This window comes from Lutjanus erythropterus, chromosome 13, assembly GCF_056507025.1.
Source record: "Lutjanus erythropterus isolate fLutEry1 chromosome 13, fLutEry1.hap2, whole genome shotgun sequence".
In the NCBI taxonomy this organism is placed as follows: Eukaryota; Metazoa; Chordata; class Actinopteri; order Lutjaniformes; family Lutjanidae; genus Lutjanus; species Lutjanus erythropterus.
The window spans coordinates 26,328,051-26,341,944 of record NC_139329.1 but is presented as its reverse complement, the minus strand read 5'-3'; the positions used below and the strand labels follow the sequence as shown (position 1 = coordinate 26,341,944).

At 39.3% G+C, this 13,894-nt stretch overlaps 1 protein-coding gene across 3 annotated transcripts; it reads left to right on the top strand.

Annotated features, from left to right (window-relative positions):
- The first annotated feature begins 849 nt into the window (after window positions 1-849).
- On the top strand, window positions 850-11,164 carry blm (BLM RecQ like helicase). Of its 3 annotated transcripts, XM_084734719.1 has the most exons (22): window positions 850-1,200; window positions 2,455-2,515; window positions 2,606-3,179; window positions 3,298-3,436; window positions 3,579-3,685; window positions 3,824-3,938; window positions 4,033-4,667; window positions 5,017-5,193; window positions 5,296-5,414; window positions 5,536-5,649; window positions 5,778-5,876; window positions 5,966-6,114; window positions 6,212-6,318; window positions 6,659-6,819; window positions 7,448-7,643; window positions 7,808-7,998; window positions 8,107-8,251; window positions 8,351-8,550; window positions 9,311-9,506; window positions 9,621-9,743; window positions 10,401-10,608; window positions 10,759-11,164. In XM_084734719.1, exons 1-22 carry the CDS (start codon window positions 1,106-1,108, stop codon window positions 10,940-10,942), a joined length of 4,095 nt encoding a protein of 1,364 aa, XP_084590845.1. In that variant the 5' UTR covers window positions 850-1,105; the 3' UTR covers window positions 10,943-11,164. The 3 variants fall into 3 exon arrangements, with proteins under 3 accessions (XP_084590845.1, XP_084590844.1, XP_084590843.1); XM_084734718.1 differs by having other exon boundaries at window positions 2,455-3,179; window positions 3,582-3,685; XM_084734717.1 differs by having other exon boundaries at window positions 2,455-3,179.
- The last annotated feature ends 2,730 nt before the right edge of the window (window positions 11,165-13,894 follow it).

The following is a 13,894-nucleotide window of genomic DNA, read 5'->3' as shown; positions in this document are numbered from 1 at the left end:
ATTGACGATATATTGATAGCTACTATATGATGCACAAAATAACTCTAGAAAGAGAATGTACACATTAATATGAGTGAGACGCATGAGACACATGAGTAAATACAGCAGAAAAGACCTGCCTAGAGTAATTTTATGGTCCAAAGATCTTAGTGAAATACTGAAACTTTTTAAGTCCACCTCCAAGAATTATATTGGATTAAATGGCGGTACAAATGTGTGTGTCCTGCAGGTTTTTGCAGTTTTTATCCTATCTTTAGGACCTATCACCTGTGAGAGTTATGGTCACAGTCATGACAAAGGTCACAGAAGAGGTTCTCAATTGTTTCTCAACTAGAGATTTCTTACAAGATAGAAAATATACTGGGGTCTCCTCGTACATGTCTCAGGAATAATTTGAAGTAACCTATTTGTTCACACTTCTACTTTGTTATGTGACAATACAACACAAGAGAAATATATTAGAAAGATATTAGACGTATTAAAAATATTTGCATCATGTCAAAACAAAATACTCATGTGCTACCCTGTATATTTATTAAGAGTTAAAAATTAGGACGTAATATATGGACTGTTTTAGATTTAAAAAATAAAAAATATTAGCTGTTGAACTATAAGCTGTTTGTAACATAAAATAAAATAAAATAAAATAAAATATGTTTTTAATATCATGATTATTTAAATGAATGAATCTGAAAACTTTTCATGGACACCCTGGCAGAGCGCCAGCGATACCCTTTGAGAACCACTGAGTGGCGCTGGTTGTCTTGGCAGCGTGTGCCGTGATACTACATTTCCCAGAATCCTCAACTCCTGCTCATCTTCCGCCAATAAGGAATCAGTTTGTTGAGTGGGCGCTAAATCTGTTGTCTGTCTACTCCTTGCTGCAGGAGTGAGTTGTAGCGGTGAAAATTAGTAGATAACAGTCTAAGTTTAATGGACGTTGATGAAATACACTCCGGCAGCGAGACAAGTTCAGCTCGAGCCTCCGGTCACTTGTCTCTTCACGTGTCGTGAGTTATGGTGAAGAAACTGGTCGCCACTTTGTGAACTGAGCTCGGACTGCTAGCTAACAACCAACCCTGGCTAGCTCATCTTCTTATCAACAATGTCTGGTCTTCCACAAAATAACCTGAAGGAGCAGCTGGCGAGGCACAGCAATGCCGCCCAAAGCAAACTGTCTCTGGCTAAACCAAAAACGGGGTAAGTGTGCAGTAACGTGTCGCTACAGCAGCAAGGAAAAAACACCAGCTAACAGTTAGCTTTGAGCTGTCAACTGTGCTAACTGGTAAACACTCATCTGTATCTTAGCTCACGTTAGCTTTGTCAGCGATTACTAGGTTAGCTAACTGTGCAAAAAGTGTATTTGCTCGTGCATCCAGAAATATACATACTTAATACAATGAAAAAAAATTTAAAAAGAAGTAACCGGTGAAGGTCCTAGAGACTATCGTTGTTTCAAGACATGCTGAATTATTAGTCTAAAACTTGTAAAGAATGTCTTTGTTCATTTAATGTTTGCATTGTTTCCAACAGCTACTAGCACATCATAGAAACACAGTAAGGACCTAACATTTTGTGAATTCGTGAAACTGGTACTTGTTATTATCATCAGCTGTTTGGTTGTTATTTTGGGGGGGGAAATTATTTGCCATTATTTTGAATGGTATTGCAATTTCGATATGGTTTGCAATATTAGAAAGAATATGTTTTACGTCATTACTTTCATTTTCACTGAAATACATACTGAAATCATGACCTTAAACTATGGTGTGGTTTTTGCAGGTATCTACCAAACAAATATGTTTTTAAAGTCTGTAGAATATCATGTGTAGGCAATACAGTATTTGATTTTAAATGTTATTTTGACCAACCTTTTGCCTTTTAACAAATATTCCACTTCCTGTGATTTGAAATTTGCAGTAGGCTATGTTGTGATTTTGACAAAATCTCTTTTGATTGTTAAGTCAGATACAAAGAAAATGACAGAAAATAGATTTTTGTTTCCAAAACTTAAACCGAAAAAGTTATGAAAACACAAATATTGAATATGATTATTCTCCAGCATGATCAGATCTCAGGTTGAATGGGCATGATGCCAGGGCACAAAATTGTTACCAGCCACCAGGCAAATGCTGGTAAAATATGCAAACGGCTGGTAGATTTGCTTTATCTGTATGAAGAGAAGAGGTTCTCACCCAGGAATATATAATTTAAGAAACTTTTACTGAATCATGTTTGGTAGTAGGTTACACAAAACATATTCAGTGTGAAAACTGATGAAGGCCAGATGGCTGAAAACATTTTGGTAGATTTAGTCATCAGCAAAAAAAGGTAATCTATTGAGTTGGTGCTAAAATTTGAACATTCTCGAGCCATTTGGCCAGTGGGCAGAAAAATTCATTTTGCACTTTGCCAATTTATGTTTTCTTAATCTCACACTTGTTTGTTTTTCAGGGCGTTTTCTTTCAAAAAGAAGTCCTCATCTGGTACAACCAAGGTGGAAGTCCCGACCAAGGTAATCAACTCTAATGTTTTGGCCAGCAGGAATGTAAATGTCCCTAAGAACAGTTTGGTGACTAAATCTCCTGTGACATTTTCAAACAAGCTTGAGAGACCTCAAAAATCCCAAATCAACAGTTACTTCACATCAAGTTCAAAAGCCAAGTCGAACTTCATCAGCACAGCAGGTGACTGTGCTCCTGCAAGCCAGACTCCATCAGCAGTGTCTGCTATTAAGGTGACCACCGCTGCAAGTAAATCAGCTGCACTAGGAAATTCCACAAGTCTAGATGCATCTCTCGGATTCCCGTTGGACGACTGGGATGATTTTGATGATTTTGAAACTCCTGTCAAAACTAAAAATGACTCATTTAATTCAGAAAAATCATTAACAGCAAAACTAAACCAAGATGCCCCTCTTGAAACATCGGAGTTGAGCAACAGTTTCGCAAAGAAGAATGGTGTTTCCAGAAGTGAACTGTCTTGTATGGAAACAAATAAACTGGAGCACAACGTCGACAAAACAGCAGTTTCACCAGAACCTAAGCCAGACGAGTTTGACCGTGAGGATTCTCCAGTTCAAATGACCAGACGACGTCCTGCTGCTCATCTAAAGTCTGTCATGAGTGATAGTGAAGAGGACAACGAAGTTGAGTTTGAGCCTTTTAAAGGAAAGACAGGTAAGAAGTGGTTTGTTTCACAGTATGTTTTTTATTTGTACACTGTGGGGCAGATAGGATTATCTATCTTGTGCATTAAATTACACAAAATCACTGGCTATATCTTTTTGCCTTTCAGATAAAAAGAAAAAATGGTTTGACCCAAAGGTAATGAAGCTTGATGACAACTCAGAGCTTGAAGACCTTGACCTTGATTGCATTCCCCCTTCTCCAGTCCCTGATGAGACCTCTTTTGCTACTTCTGCACTGGAGAAGAGGTCAGTTCTTTCAGGTTTTTATGTATTTTACCTCTAGTTACAGTAGTTCCTGTATATATGTTGTAGTGAGTTATTACCCACAAAATATGTTTACTTAATATAATAACTACTGAACCAATTTTGCTTTTCTTTTTTTCCCCAGCAGATCTAAATCAGTCGTTGCTGAAAGCAAAGACAGTCCTGTGCGATCGAAGGAACCCATCACAGCACTTCCTGAACCCTCTGGTCATCACTCAGAAGACAAAACAAGTGAGTGTTGGGCCTTATTCTGATTTGTCCAGAACTTGTGCTCATGTTGTCCATCACATTAGAACTCTGTTGTTTGTTTGTTTGTTTGTTTTTACCTCTTTTCATTAATTTTGATGTTTTCCTGTGATCTTGTCACAGATGAGCAACTCCTCAGTATCATGGAGTCCATTTGTGCTCTGGTTGATTCCATCCCTGAACATGAACTAATTGCTCTGACTTGTGGAAATGAGATTTTGCTGAAGAGGGCTCAGAGGTGTGTACATTTTGAGTGGAAAACAGCTTTGTTGTTATTCATGATATTTAATAATTCCTCAGAATGTTTGTATTTATCTGCCTTTCTCACACAGGAAGAGGATTCTTGCAACTGGTGGTGGCAGTATATTGAGCATCCAGCAGCCAGACAGCACTGTGACTTCTGAGCCCAGCTTTAAAGAAACATCATCTTCCAGCTGTTCTGTGCCTACCAACACCAAGAAGCCCCCTCAGATGAGGAGATCTTCCGTCATCTCTGTGGACTATGACTCTGATCACTCTGACAGTGTTATTGGAGTAAAGCCTATGCACAGTAAGCCCTTTGAGCCAATAGATGTGGAAGATGACAGCTTCTGTGACTCTCCATCAACCCATAGCCTCATGAATCCATCTTTTAATTTCTCAAAGAAAACTAGCATAGACCTGGATGGTTCCGACCTCTTTTTTTCACCTAAGAAGACAGAGACTGTCATTCAAAACAAACCGAAATCCTCAGTTATAGATGACATAGAGCCAGATGACTTTTACGTAGATGACTTTGACATAGATGACTTTAATGACTCGGATATCCCCGATTACTTTGACGAACCCTCAACTTCGTCAGTTTTGGGACAAAACTCCGGCACCATCACTACAACAGTGAGAGAGGGTGGACCAAGCAAATCTTCATGGCAGAAGAAACCAGCAACACCTGCACCTGCAGCAAAACCCTCAAACATCCGCTCACCTGGTAAGTAAGCATGGCACGGAAAGGTATGTTGAAAATTTGTCCTAACTTGTTGCAAATTCTCACAGCAAGAGTTTGTCTTACTTTTGGGTCGTAAATAGCTCTATTTGCGGCATGACTATTTAATTTAAAATGTTTTTTTTAATGCATTTCAGCTTAAACAAATATTGCATCCTCCTGCTATTTGAAAATGGCAGGAGGCCAGATTAAGATAAAAAAAAAATGTTGCACACTAAAACTACAAGATGTCATCAGTTTAATTTTATGATATGTTGTAAAACAGTTATTAGAGTTGAATTGAGTGCATTTTCAGGTACATTTACTGAGTCAGTCTTAATGTTTTCCATTGCAGAGCCCACCTTCAGAAACCCAGCCCACGATCGCTTCAGAGGGTTCCACTTCCCTTACTCACAGGAGATGATGAAGATCTTTCACAAGCGTTTTGGTCTTCATCAGTTCAGGTTCAATCAACTTGAGGCCATTAATGCAACACTTCAGGGAGAAGACACGTTTGTTTTGATGCCCACAGGTTAGTGATCAGACGAGACAAATGTTATTTTAGATGTGATAGATTTTGGATGTAAACTGCATTAAAAAGGCCCACATTTCTCTGTAACCAATGCATTTTTAGGTGGAGGTAAAAGCCTGTGTTACCAGCTGCCTGCCTGCATCTCACAAGGCGTCACTGTGGTCATCTCCCCACTCAAATCACTCATTGTTGACCAGGTCCAGAAACTCACCACACTGGATGTGAGTATGTTTGCTCCTGCTGGTCTTTTGGATCAGTATGAGGTCCACTTTTTTTTTTATAACATATTTGATACTTGGAAGTGAAAGTGCATTGGTTATTTTGTAATGTGCCACATTTTAGATCCCAGCAACAAGCCTGTCTGGTGATAAAAGTGACAGTGAAGCAGGGAGGATCTATATGCAGCTCTCCAGGAAAGACCCCATCATCAAACTGCTTTATGTCACTCCTGAAAAGGTGCAGTATGGATGAGTTACATTCTGTATGTTGTTATGTGTAAATGTGTTGTCTTGTTTATCAGAAATAAAAGTTAACAGTTATTATGATTTTTACTGAAGACTGATGCATCTTTTCTTCTGCCCCAGGTGAGTGCAAGTAACAGGCTGATCTCCGCCCTGCATAACCTGTTTGAGCGAGACCTTTTGGCCCGGTTTGTCATAGATGAGGCCCATTGTGTCAGTCAGGTAAGTTCCTCCTTTTTACACACGATCTGCAGTATGCTTTATTTTTGCAGTAGCCACTCTTAATCACCCTGTGACCTTAAATCTGTCAGTGGGGCCACGATTTTCGTCCAGACTACAAGAGGTTGCACGAACTGCGTCAGAAGTTCCCTAGCGTGCCAATGATGGCTCTGACGGCCACCGCCACCCCCCGAGTTCAGAAAGATATCCTCAACCAGCTGAATATGACTCGGCCGCAGGTGTATGTGCTCCACCTCAGACTCTGCTTCAGATTTTTAAATGAGTTCTCTTACAATATTGTTGGATAAATGAGCATTTTTCATCCAATATATGTTCAGGTTTACCATGAGCTTCAACAGAACAAACCTGAAGTACTCTGTGCTGCCAAAGAAACCCAAAAAGGTTGACGAGGACTGCATCAGCTGGATCAAGAAGCACTACCCACGTAAATAATTCAGAAGTACTTTTTTTGGTTATTTTCAGAACACTGTCGTCACTATTTTGTTGAAAATTCGACTCAGGATTGTATTTAAGAACAGTCTGCTGTCTGTCATATCTGAATAATGTTGAAGGGACAGTTAGTCCAAAAACATATTAGTCTGGAGTAAAGAAGTCCAGTGGCTTTTGTTAAGTCAGTTCAATTTTAACAACTCGTGCAAAAAAAGATGTTGATATTTGTCAAATGATTAATGTCTTTTGTAAGTCGCCTTGTAATAGATGAAGGAATGCGTGATGTGATTGGAAACCACCTGTCTTTTATGAACCTGCATCTCTGCATGTTGCAGGTGACTCTGGCATTGTTTACTGCTTGTCCCGTAATGATTGTGACGCGATGGCTGAGAGTCTGCAGAGAGCTGGGATATTAGCTCTGTCATATCACGCAGGCCTGAGGGATGGTGACAGAGAATACGTGCAGACCAAGTGGATCAATCAGGACGGCTGCCAGGTGAGGTCCCCACTCAGTCACTGATACAGTGTAATTTAAAGTTTTCTAATAGATAGCAGAGGTTGTGTTGACCAAATATTTTCCTTCATTGAATCTTATTAACAGTAAAAAGAAAAACTCTGAAGGCCATCTGTCAGACTAAAACACTGAGAGCAATCTAAAGTAGTGTTAAGTAATGCACTTACAACACTGTCAAACAGAGTTGACGGAGAGGTAACTAAATCTGTCAAAAGAAGATTACCCTCCGGAGCATGTGGGCGTCATCACTGACCTCAACACCATACTCAGAGTGTCTCACTATTAGTGTGCTGACAGCTCGTTGAAAAGCTACATACTGGAGGCCCTGGAGAGCATGTGTGCCCGCTTTTACTGCCCTTTTTTTCCCCTATGGGGGAAAAAATATAATCTGCTTCACTTTATGTTGACATGTGACTGCATGGCCGCTGTCTCTATTAATCTTTTTTCTCATCCTTATAAAAGCATGATCTCTCAGAAAAAGCAGCTTCTGATAGATGTTACTCGATACAAAGCAATGAGCATAAAAACAAACCTTTTGCAAATCAGTAGCTTTTTGAAGGATTTAAAGTGCACACTGTTCCTGTTTCACTGTTTTACTTTTGTCCTCCAGGTCATCTGCGCCACCATAGCCTTTGGCATGGGCATCGACAAGCCTGATGTGCGCTACGTGATCCACGCCAGCCTGCCGAAGTCAGTGGAGGGCTACTACCAGGAGTCTGGGAGAGCTGGCAGAGACGGAGAAATCTCTCACTGTATTCTCTTCTACTCCTACGGTGACGTCCACCGCATCAAGAGGATTATCAGCAGTATGTCACAAAAATATGGACCTTTCTTATTGCATGGGAATTCTCTGTAAATCAGCAAGCCTATAAAAGAGCATTCAAAGCATCTTTAGTATGTTTACTTTCCAAATGACCAACTGTATATTTTAGGCATGTTGACTCAGATGGTTTATGTTTTCTTTAATCAGTGGACAGAGAAGGTGACCAACACACCAAGGCGACTCATTACAACAACCTGCACAGCATGGTGCACTTCTGTGAGAACATGATGGAGTGCAGAAGAATTCAGCTGCTTGCGTACTTTGGGGAGCTGAAGTTCAACAAGAGCTTCTGTAAGGAGCATCCAGACGTCACCTGTGACAACTGTTCCAAACCCAACGTAGGGAATCATTTTGCATCATTTTCCTTATGTATTCATTACAAATTCAAAACCTACCTTTCGGTTTCTAATCGGGCAACAACAATCTTTTACCATTCCCGTGTGCAGCAATACAAGATGAGAAATGTCACAGAAGATGTGAAGAAGATTGTGAGGTTTGTGCAGGAAAACTGCGAGAAAGTTGGAGCAAGGTACGGCAAGACTGCTCAGCAAAACAGACTGACGCTGAACATGCTGGTGGACATCTTTATAGGTAAAGTACATGCACATGCTTTCAATGAAAAGGCATTTTGCTGCTTACAAGAGCTTTCTGTGAATGGTCTTATGTGTGCAATTGTTTTTTTTCTGTTAGGGGCTAAATCTGCCAAGGTACAGACAGGAATGTATGGGATGGGAGGAGCATACTCAAGACATAACGCTGACCGTCTCTTCAAAAAAATGGTTCTGGACAACGTCCTGATGGAGGATCTCTACATCACCAACAACGGCCAAGCTGTGGCTTATATCTCTGCTGGACCCAAAGCCATGAATGTGTTGTCTGGAAGCATGCAGGTAATCTGATGTACATCGATTTAATGTCAGCGTGAAGAACTAAAACATGATGGTTACAGGTCGTTAAAAAGTCTTAACATTTACTAATAAACGGCCCCCAAAAGGATTAGACTTAAACTCTGTTTAGGAAGGTGTGAAATATTTATTTAATGCTATACTTATTTAAAATTATCTAAAATTTACTCCAAGCGCAAGAGTTGACTTCACTTATCCTGTTACACTCCTATAATCTTTTAATGAATGTATTTGGACAAATGTTTTATTTTTGTATTCGTTTTATTTCAAATTTTGCCTTAAATTTGTTAAATTTGATTAAATGGTCACATTGAAGGCAAACTATGCAGATTTTTCCTCAAACAGCAATTCAAACTCATACAAAAGAAATCTTTCTCGATCATCTCCCACGACCCACCAGAAGTGTGTGACAATGACTGCATCTGTTAATACCCCGCTCTCCACCCACCTTCACATTTTCTCATTATGTTGTCGTGTTTAGGATGCTTTACTGACCCAAAATGTCCCTATTTGACATCCTGAGAATGAGATTCAGCAATTAATTATCTTTGTGGTGCATTTACATACAGCAACTGACAAACCCTTTTACCTTTAACAAGTATTAAAAGGTTAAAAAATTAAAAATTATCTTCCTGATACATGTAGACACGCTGTAAAAGTAAATGTCCACATTTATGAAAGTGATGTCTTTTGTTTATTAACCTATAAAAAAAACTAACTTGTCTTGGCATTTGTCTCATTGCAGGTGGAGTTCTACGAGACTGAGAGTGCGTCAAGCATCAGGAAACACAAAGCTGCTGTGTCCAAGAACGTCTCCCAGAGAGAGGAGAAGGTTCAGGAGTGTCTGAATGAGCTGACAGATCTGTGCAAGCACCTGGGCAAAGCATTTGGCATTCACTATTTCAACATCTTCTCCACCACTACCTTGAAAAAGATAGCTGGTAAATTCTGAAACTGTTGTTCAGATTGACTTTTAAATGCCACAGCAGCATATATTATTATATTAGAACTAGCATTTTATAACTTGTCTCATTTTTTTTTTTTCATGTGAACAGAGAAGCTTTCCCCTGACCCTGAAGTCCTGCTACAAATCGATGGTGTGACAGAAGACAAACTGGACAAGTATGGAGCTGAAGTCATCCAGGTCCTGGAGAAATACTCTGAGTGGCAGCTGCCTGGTAAGAGATCCAACTGAAGTTTTTGCATATTTTAACTTTCTGTACCTTGATTCCTGCAGAAGAGTATACGGGCCAGACATAAGGGGAAAAATGAAAGGAGGAAGATATGTTTTTATAAATGTTACATTTCAAGAATCAAGTTTAAATGTCAAAAATGTCCAACTTTCAGTATCAGTGCCATGCATAAGAAAAAAATTCACTGTTATGTGGGTGATCTGCCAGAAGGAATAACAGGAAACAGACAGGTACCTCCTGAAACTATTATCCACAGCAGCAAAAAAAAGCAATTACTCATAAATGTTTACAAACTGATTCACCCACGGTAGATAACTGGCTTCAAATCATCAGATATTTGTGAGATTGGAAGGCTGACTTTTCTTCTAAGACACAATGGATAAAATATTGGTTGGAATAAGTTACATGGTTGAGGGTTTCCCCCCTCATCCTCCACGTTTATGAAATGTCATGTCATTGAGAAGTCAGAATGAAGCTGAAATATCATTTTGACTTAATTCTCTAAATGGTATTTCAATTTTATATAAATACAACATTTAAAAAAATCTCTTCTTTATTTACCTTAATCCTGGCACTAATACTCTTCCATGAAAGTCACACTATTCTGGACATTGTGGTTTTAATCCTACATTGTCTCTTTAGCGGAGGAGCAGACTGACGCTGGTGAAGACGGGTGGATAGACACGACCCGAGGCCGCGCACGGATAGATTACGATGACGAGGACAACGGCGAGTCCTCCACCTACTTCCCTAGTCGGGCCGCAAAGGGACAGAAGAGGAAGAAAACTGCATTCTTCAACTATTCCAAGAAGAGAAAAGCATATGGCAACACAAGTTTCAGCTCTAAAGGGTCTGTAGTGTCTCTGTCTCACATTTTATCATCTGCTTGGAGATCATATGAAGCGATAAGCTTAACTGCAGAGCTGAAACCTTATTTTCCTTCTTTTCTTTTTTCTTTTTTTTTTTCTTCTCCCTTACTATGGTGGTGTTGTGGACTCAGTCGTGGCTACAGCAGCAATAGCTCGTCATCATACAGTTCCAGAGGAGGAGGAGGCCGGGGGTCCAGGAGCTCAGCAGGAAATGGAAGTGCGTCAGCAGGCAAGAGACCAGGCTTCCTGTCTATCCCAACCCCTCAAACTAACCAGCGACCCTTCTTAAAGCCGTCCTTCTCACACTTGGATTAGGGATGTCTTCTTAATCTGACTGTCTAAAATGGAAATCTAGTATTTCACTACATTTCAAACTAGTTGATTTTACTGTATATTTAGATTCTGTACATTAATTATAATAGTTTCTGTACAAATTCATATTGACTGTTTGTACATTGTAAATTGTTGTAAAACATGTTTTTCACTGTCAATTGTAATTAATATTACTTTGTATATTAAAGAGACATTTGAATTTTATCAATGATTATTGCTTCAACTGTAACCTACACTGCAAATTTACTGCCAGATTGATACCTTCACTGCTCACCGCTTCCTTTGTAGTGGTCAGATTGGTCTGCTGTGTTTTGACATCATTGTTTTGGTATTGGCTCAGCTCACTTGGAACCTTGAACGAAGCGATACCAAACAAGTGCCATGTATGACCCACAATGAAAGATCAAAAAAGAGTGAGTACAATCAAGTTGAGCCAAGCTGTGCTGGGCTCTTTAGTACTGCACTTGAAACTGTCTTAACCACCTTCCCAAAACTCACAAAGGGGAGCGTTAAGATTTTGTTCCTCAGCAGACACACTATAACAAGGCTGCCTGCAGGTGTGTCTGCAGACACTTTATGTTTATCAGCCTTGTGAGAGCAGGCCTCAATCAATGCTTATCATCTCAAAATGCCAGATATTCCACTGATTAATCATCTATCACTACTGTGCACTGAATGTGCATCGTGCCACAAAGCCACATGGAGCCACATCACATTTTTATTCAATGTTTATTTCAAGTTTGAATAGTTTTATTTAATGGCACCAGTTACAAGGGACTATTGGAGAGAAACAATATTTTATACTGACTTGTACAGAAGGTTACCTACAGTACAAACATGGGTTCGGAATGGATCAGACTGAACAAGAACTGGATTTGGCACATGGATTTATATATATATATATTTGTATATATAACGTAATTAAACAGCAATCTTCAATCCCAGGATAGAACGATGCAGACTACATAACACACCACCAGAACATGGATATGCAGATACACTTATTGACGTGTATGCACGGTTGTGTGAGGGTCTGTCTACTGGGAGCTGACAGAGGGGCAAGAAGCAGCTCAAGATGTCTTCAGTCATGACGTGTTTCATCCATTAACCCCTCAGTTCTACATGCATCATCCACATTAATGTGACAGGGATTTTGGCCAGGAACAAGATTTAGGTAGCTAATTGCATATAAATCACTTGGTTTCAATCATCTAAATTGGTTATGTAACTTGTTTCCATCACATAAATATCAACAAGAAGTTTTTGAAAAAATATGTTTGAAGGACAGCTAATAGCCATCTTTGAAACTCCTGATTATGTCAGAAACATGTTGGTTTTTGAGACTAAAATTAAGATACGTGATGAAATATATGGAAAACACAGGGGATAGACAAAATAACAAGAACACCTCAGATGTAAGATTCAGTCCAGTACAAAAACACCACAAAATACAACCTCAGAAATAATCCTAAACATGTATTTGACTCTGCCAAATGTAGGATTTGTTGCTTTGTTACATGGAATTACATCATACCATGTGGTAGTTTCTAGACACGTCTCCATCCAAGTACCTGGAACTTTTTAGAAATACTTTTCAAGAAAATGAAAGATTTCTTCAGCCTGCTGTCTGCGTTTCCACCATCAAGAGCAGTGAAGATTTGGCAAAAAAGTCTGATGTATGAAAAAGTGACAGATGTTTATTATTATTTTTGTGAGCAACTGTACAACAGTTTAACAAATTAAAATTTAACATGTCAGATAAAATTTCTGTAGCATGGTTTCTGTCATTTTAGGTAGTTCTTTACACGCTGATGTGTGACGCTTTGTTCAAGTGTTTATTTTTCTGATAATTTGTTTTTATTTAGTTATTTGATGCTATGAAAATAATTGACAGCTGAGTTCTGCTTGCCAATCATGAATCATGGAGTGCGGCTCCAGCAATAGTCACTCTGACACAGACTCTGGCACCAAATCATACCACCAGCACAAAATGGCAGCGCTTATATCCAAGATACTTTGGTGCCACTTTTGTACAGTGGGAGGAAGTGGAGACGTGTCATCCATCTTTATTTACAGTCAATGGTCGAAGCACAAAAAGCAAAAACCAAACTGATACTGGTGGTTGCAGATATCTGAAAATGTAAGACCCACCCCCAAACTTTCTGAACTTTTGGAAAGTACTACCCCCTGAGGAGGGACTTTTGGGGGAAAATAATGAATCCGGTACATAACTTAGACCAGGGTTTCAGCGAGTTTCATTAAGATCATTATGAATGCAATTCAAAAATCCATTTCAGATCCGTAAGTAAGACTGTAATGTAATGTAATAATGTAAGACTTCCTGTCCTTTACAAGGTGGAGGATGAAGCAAGCTGGGTGGGCTCCAATAAAAGTCTGACCAGTCTGCACAGTTTGCATTATTGCATGCTGGTTCCATGTTGGTTTTGTTTTGTAATTGCTACAGCATGATGAGGACAATTTTTCCCCAGAACACATTTAAAAGTGATCCTGAAATAAATGCAACTTAATAAAAGTGACGTTAACTTCATAATCCAATCCGTTCAGACCTGTCAAAATCATATCTAAGATATTTTAAGGCCTATAAATCAGTTTACTGGATTTAAGACTTTTTAAGGACCTGCTGAAACCCTGTTAGACCATGGACCCTGTGGTGGAAACACACTGAGTTCCGCAAAAGAGAAAGTTCCCACAGTGGAAACGAGGCTTCTGTTATTGGGTCCATCCCCTGTGTATTAAATTTAAATTTAAACAGAGTCAGTGTGTCATCTTCTAATAGTATCTGCAGGGCTGTACCTTCACTGCTTCTTTTCAGGGACTTTCCGGCTGATTTATAAACCATGTATGATGACAATCACACTCAGAAGCCACACATCTGTAGCCATTTCCCATGAGGTAAAAGAACTGTAAAATATG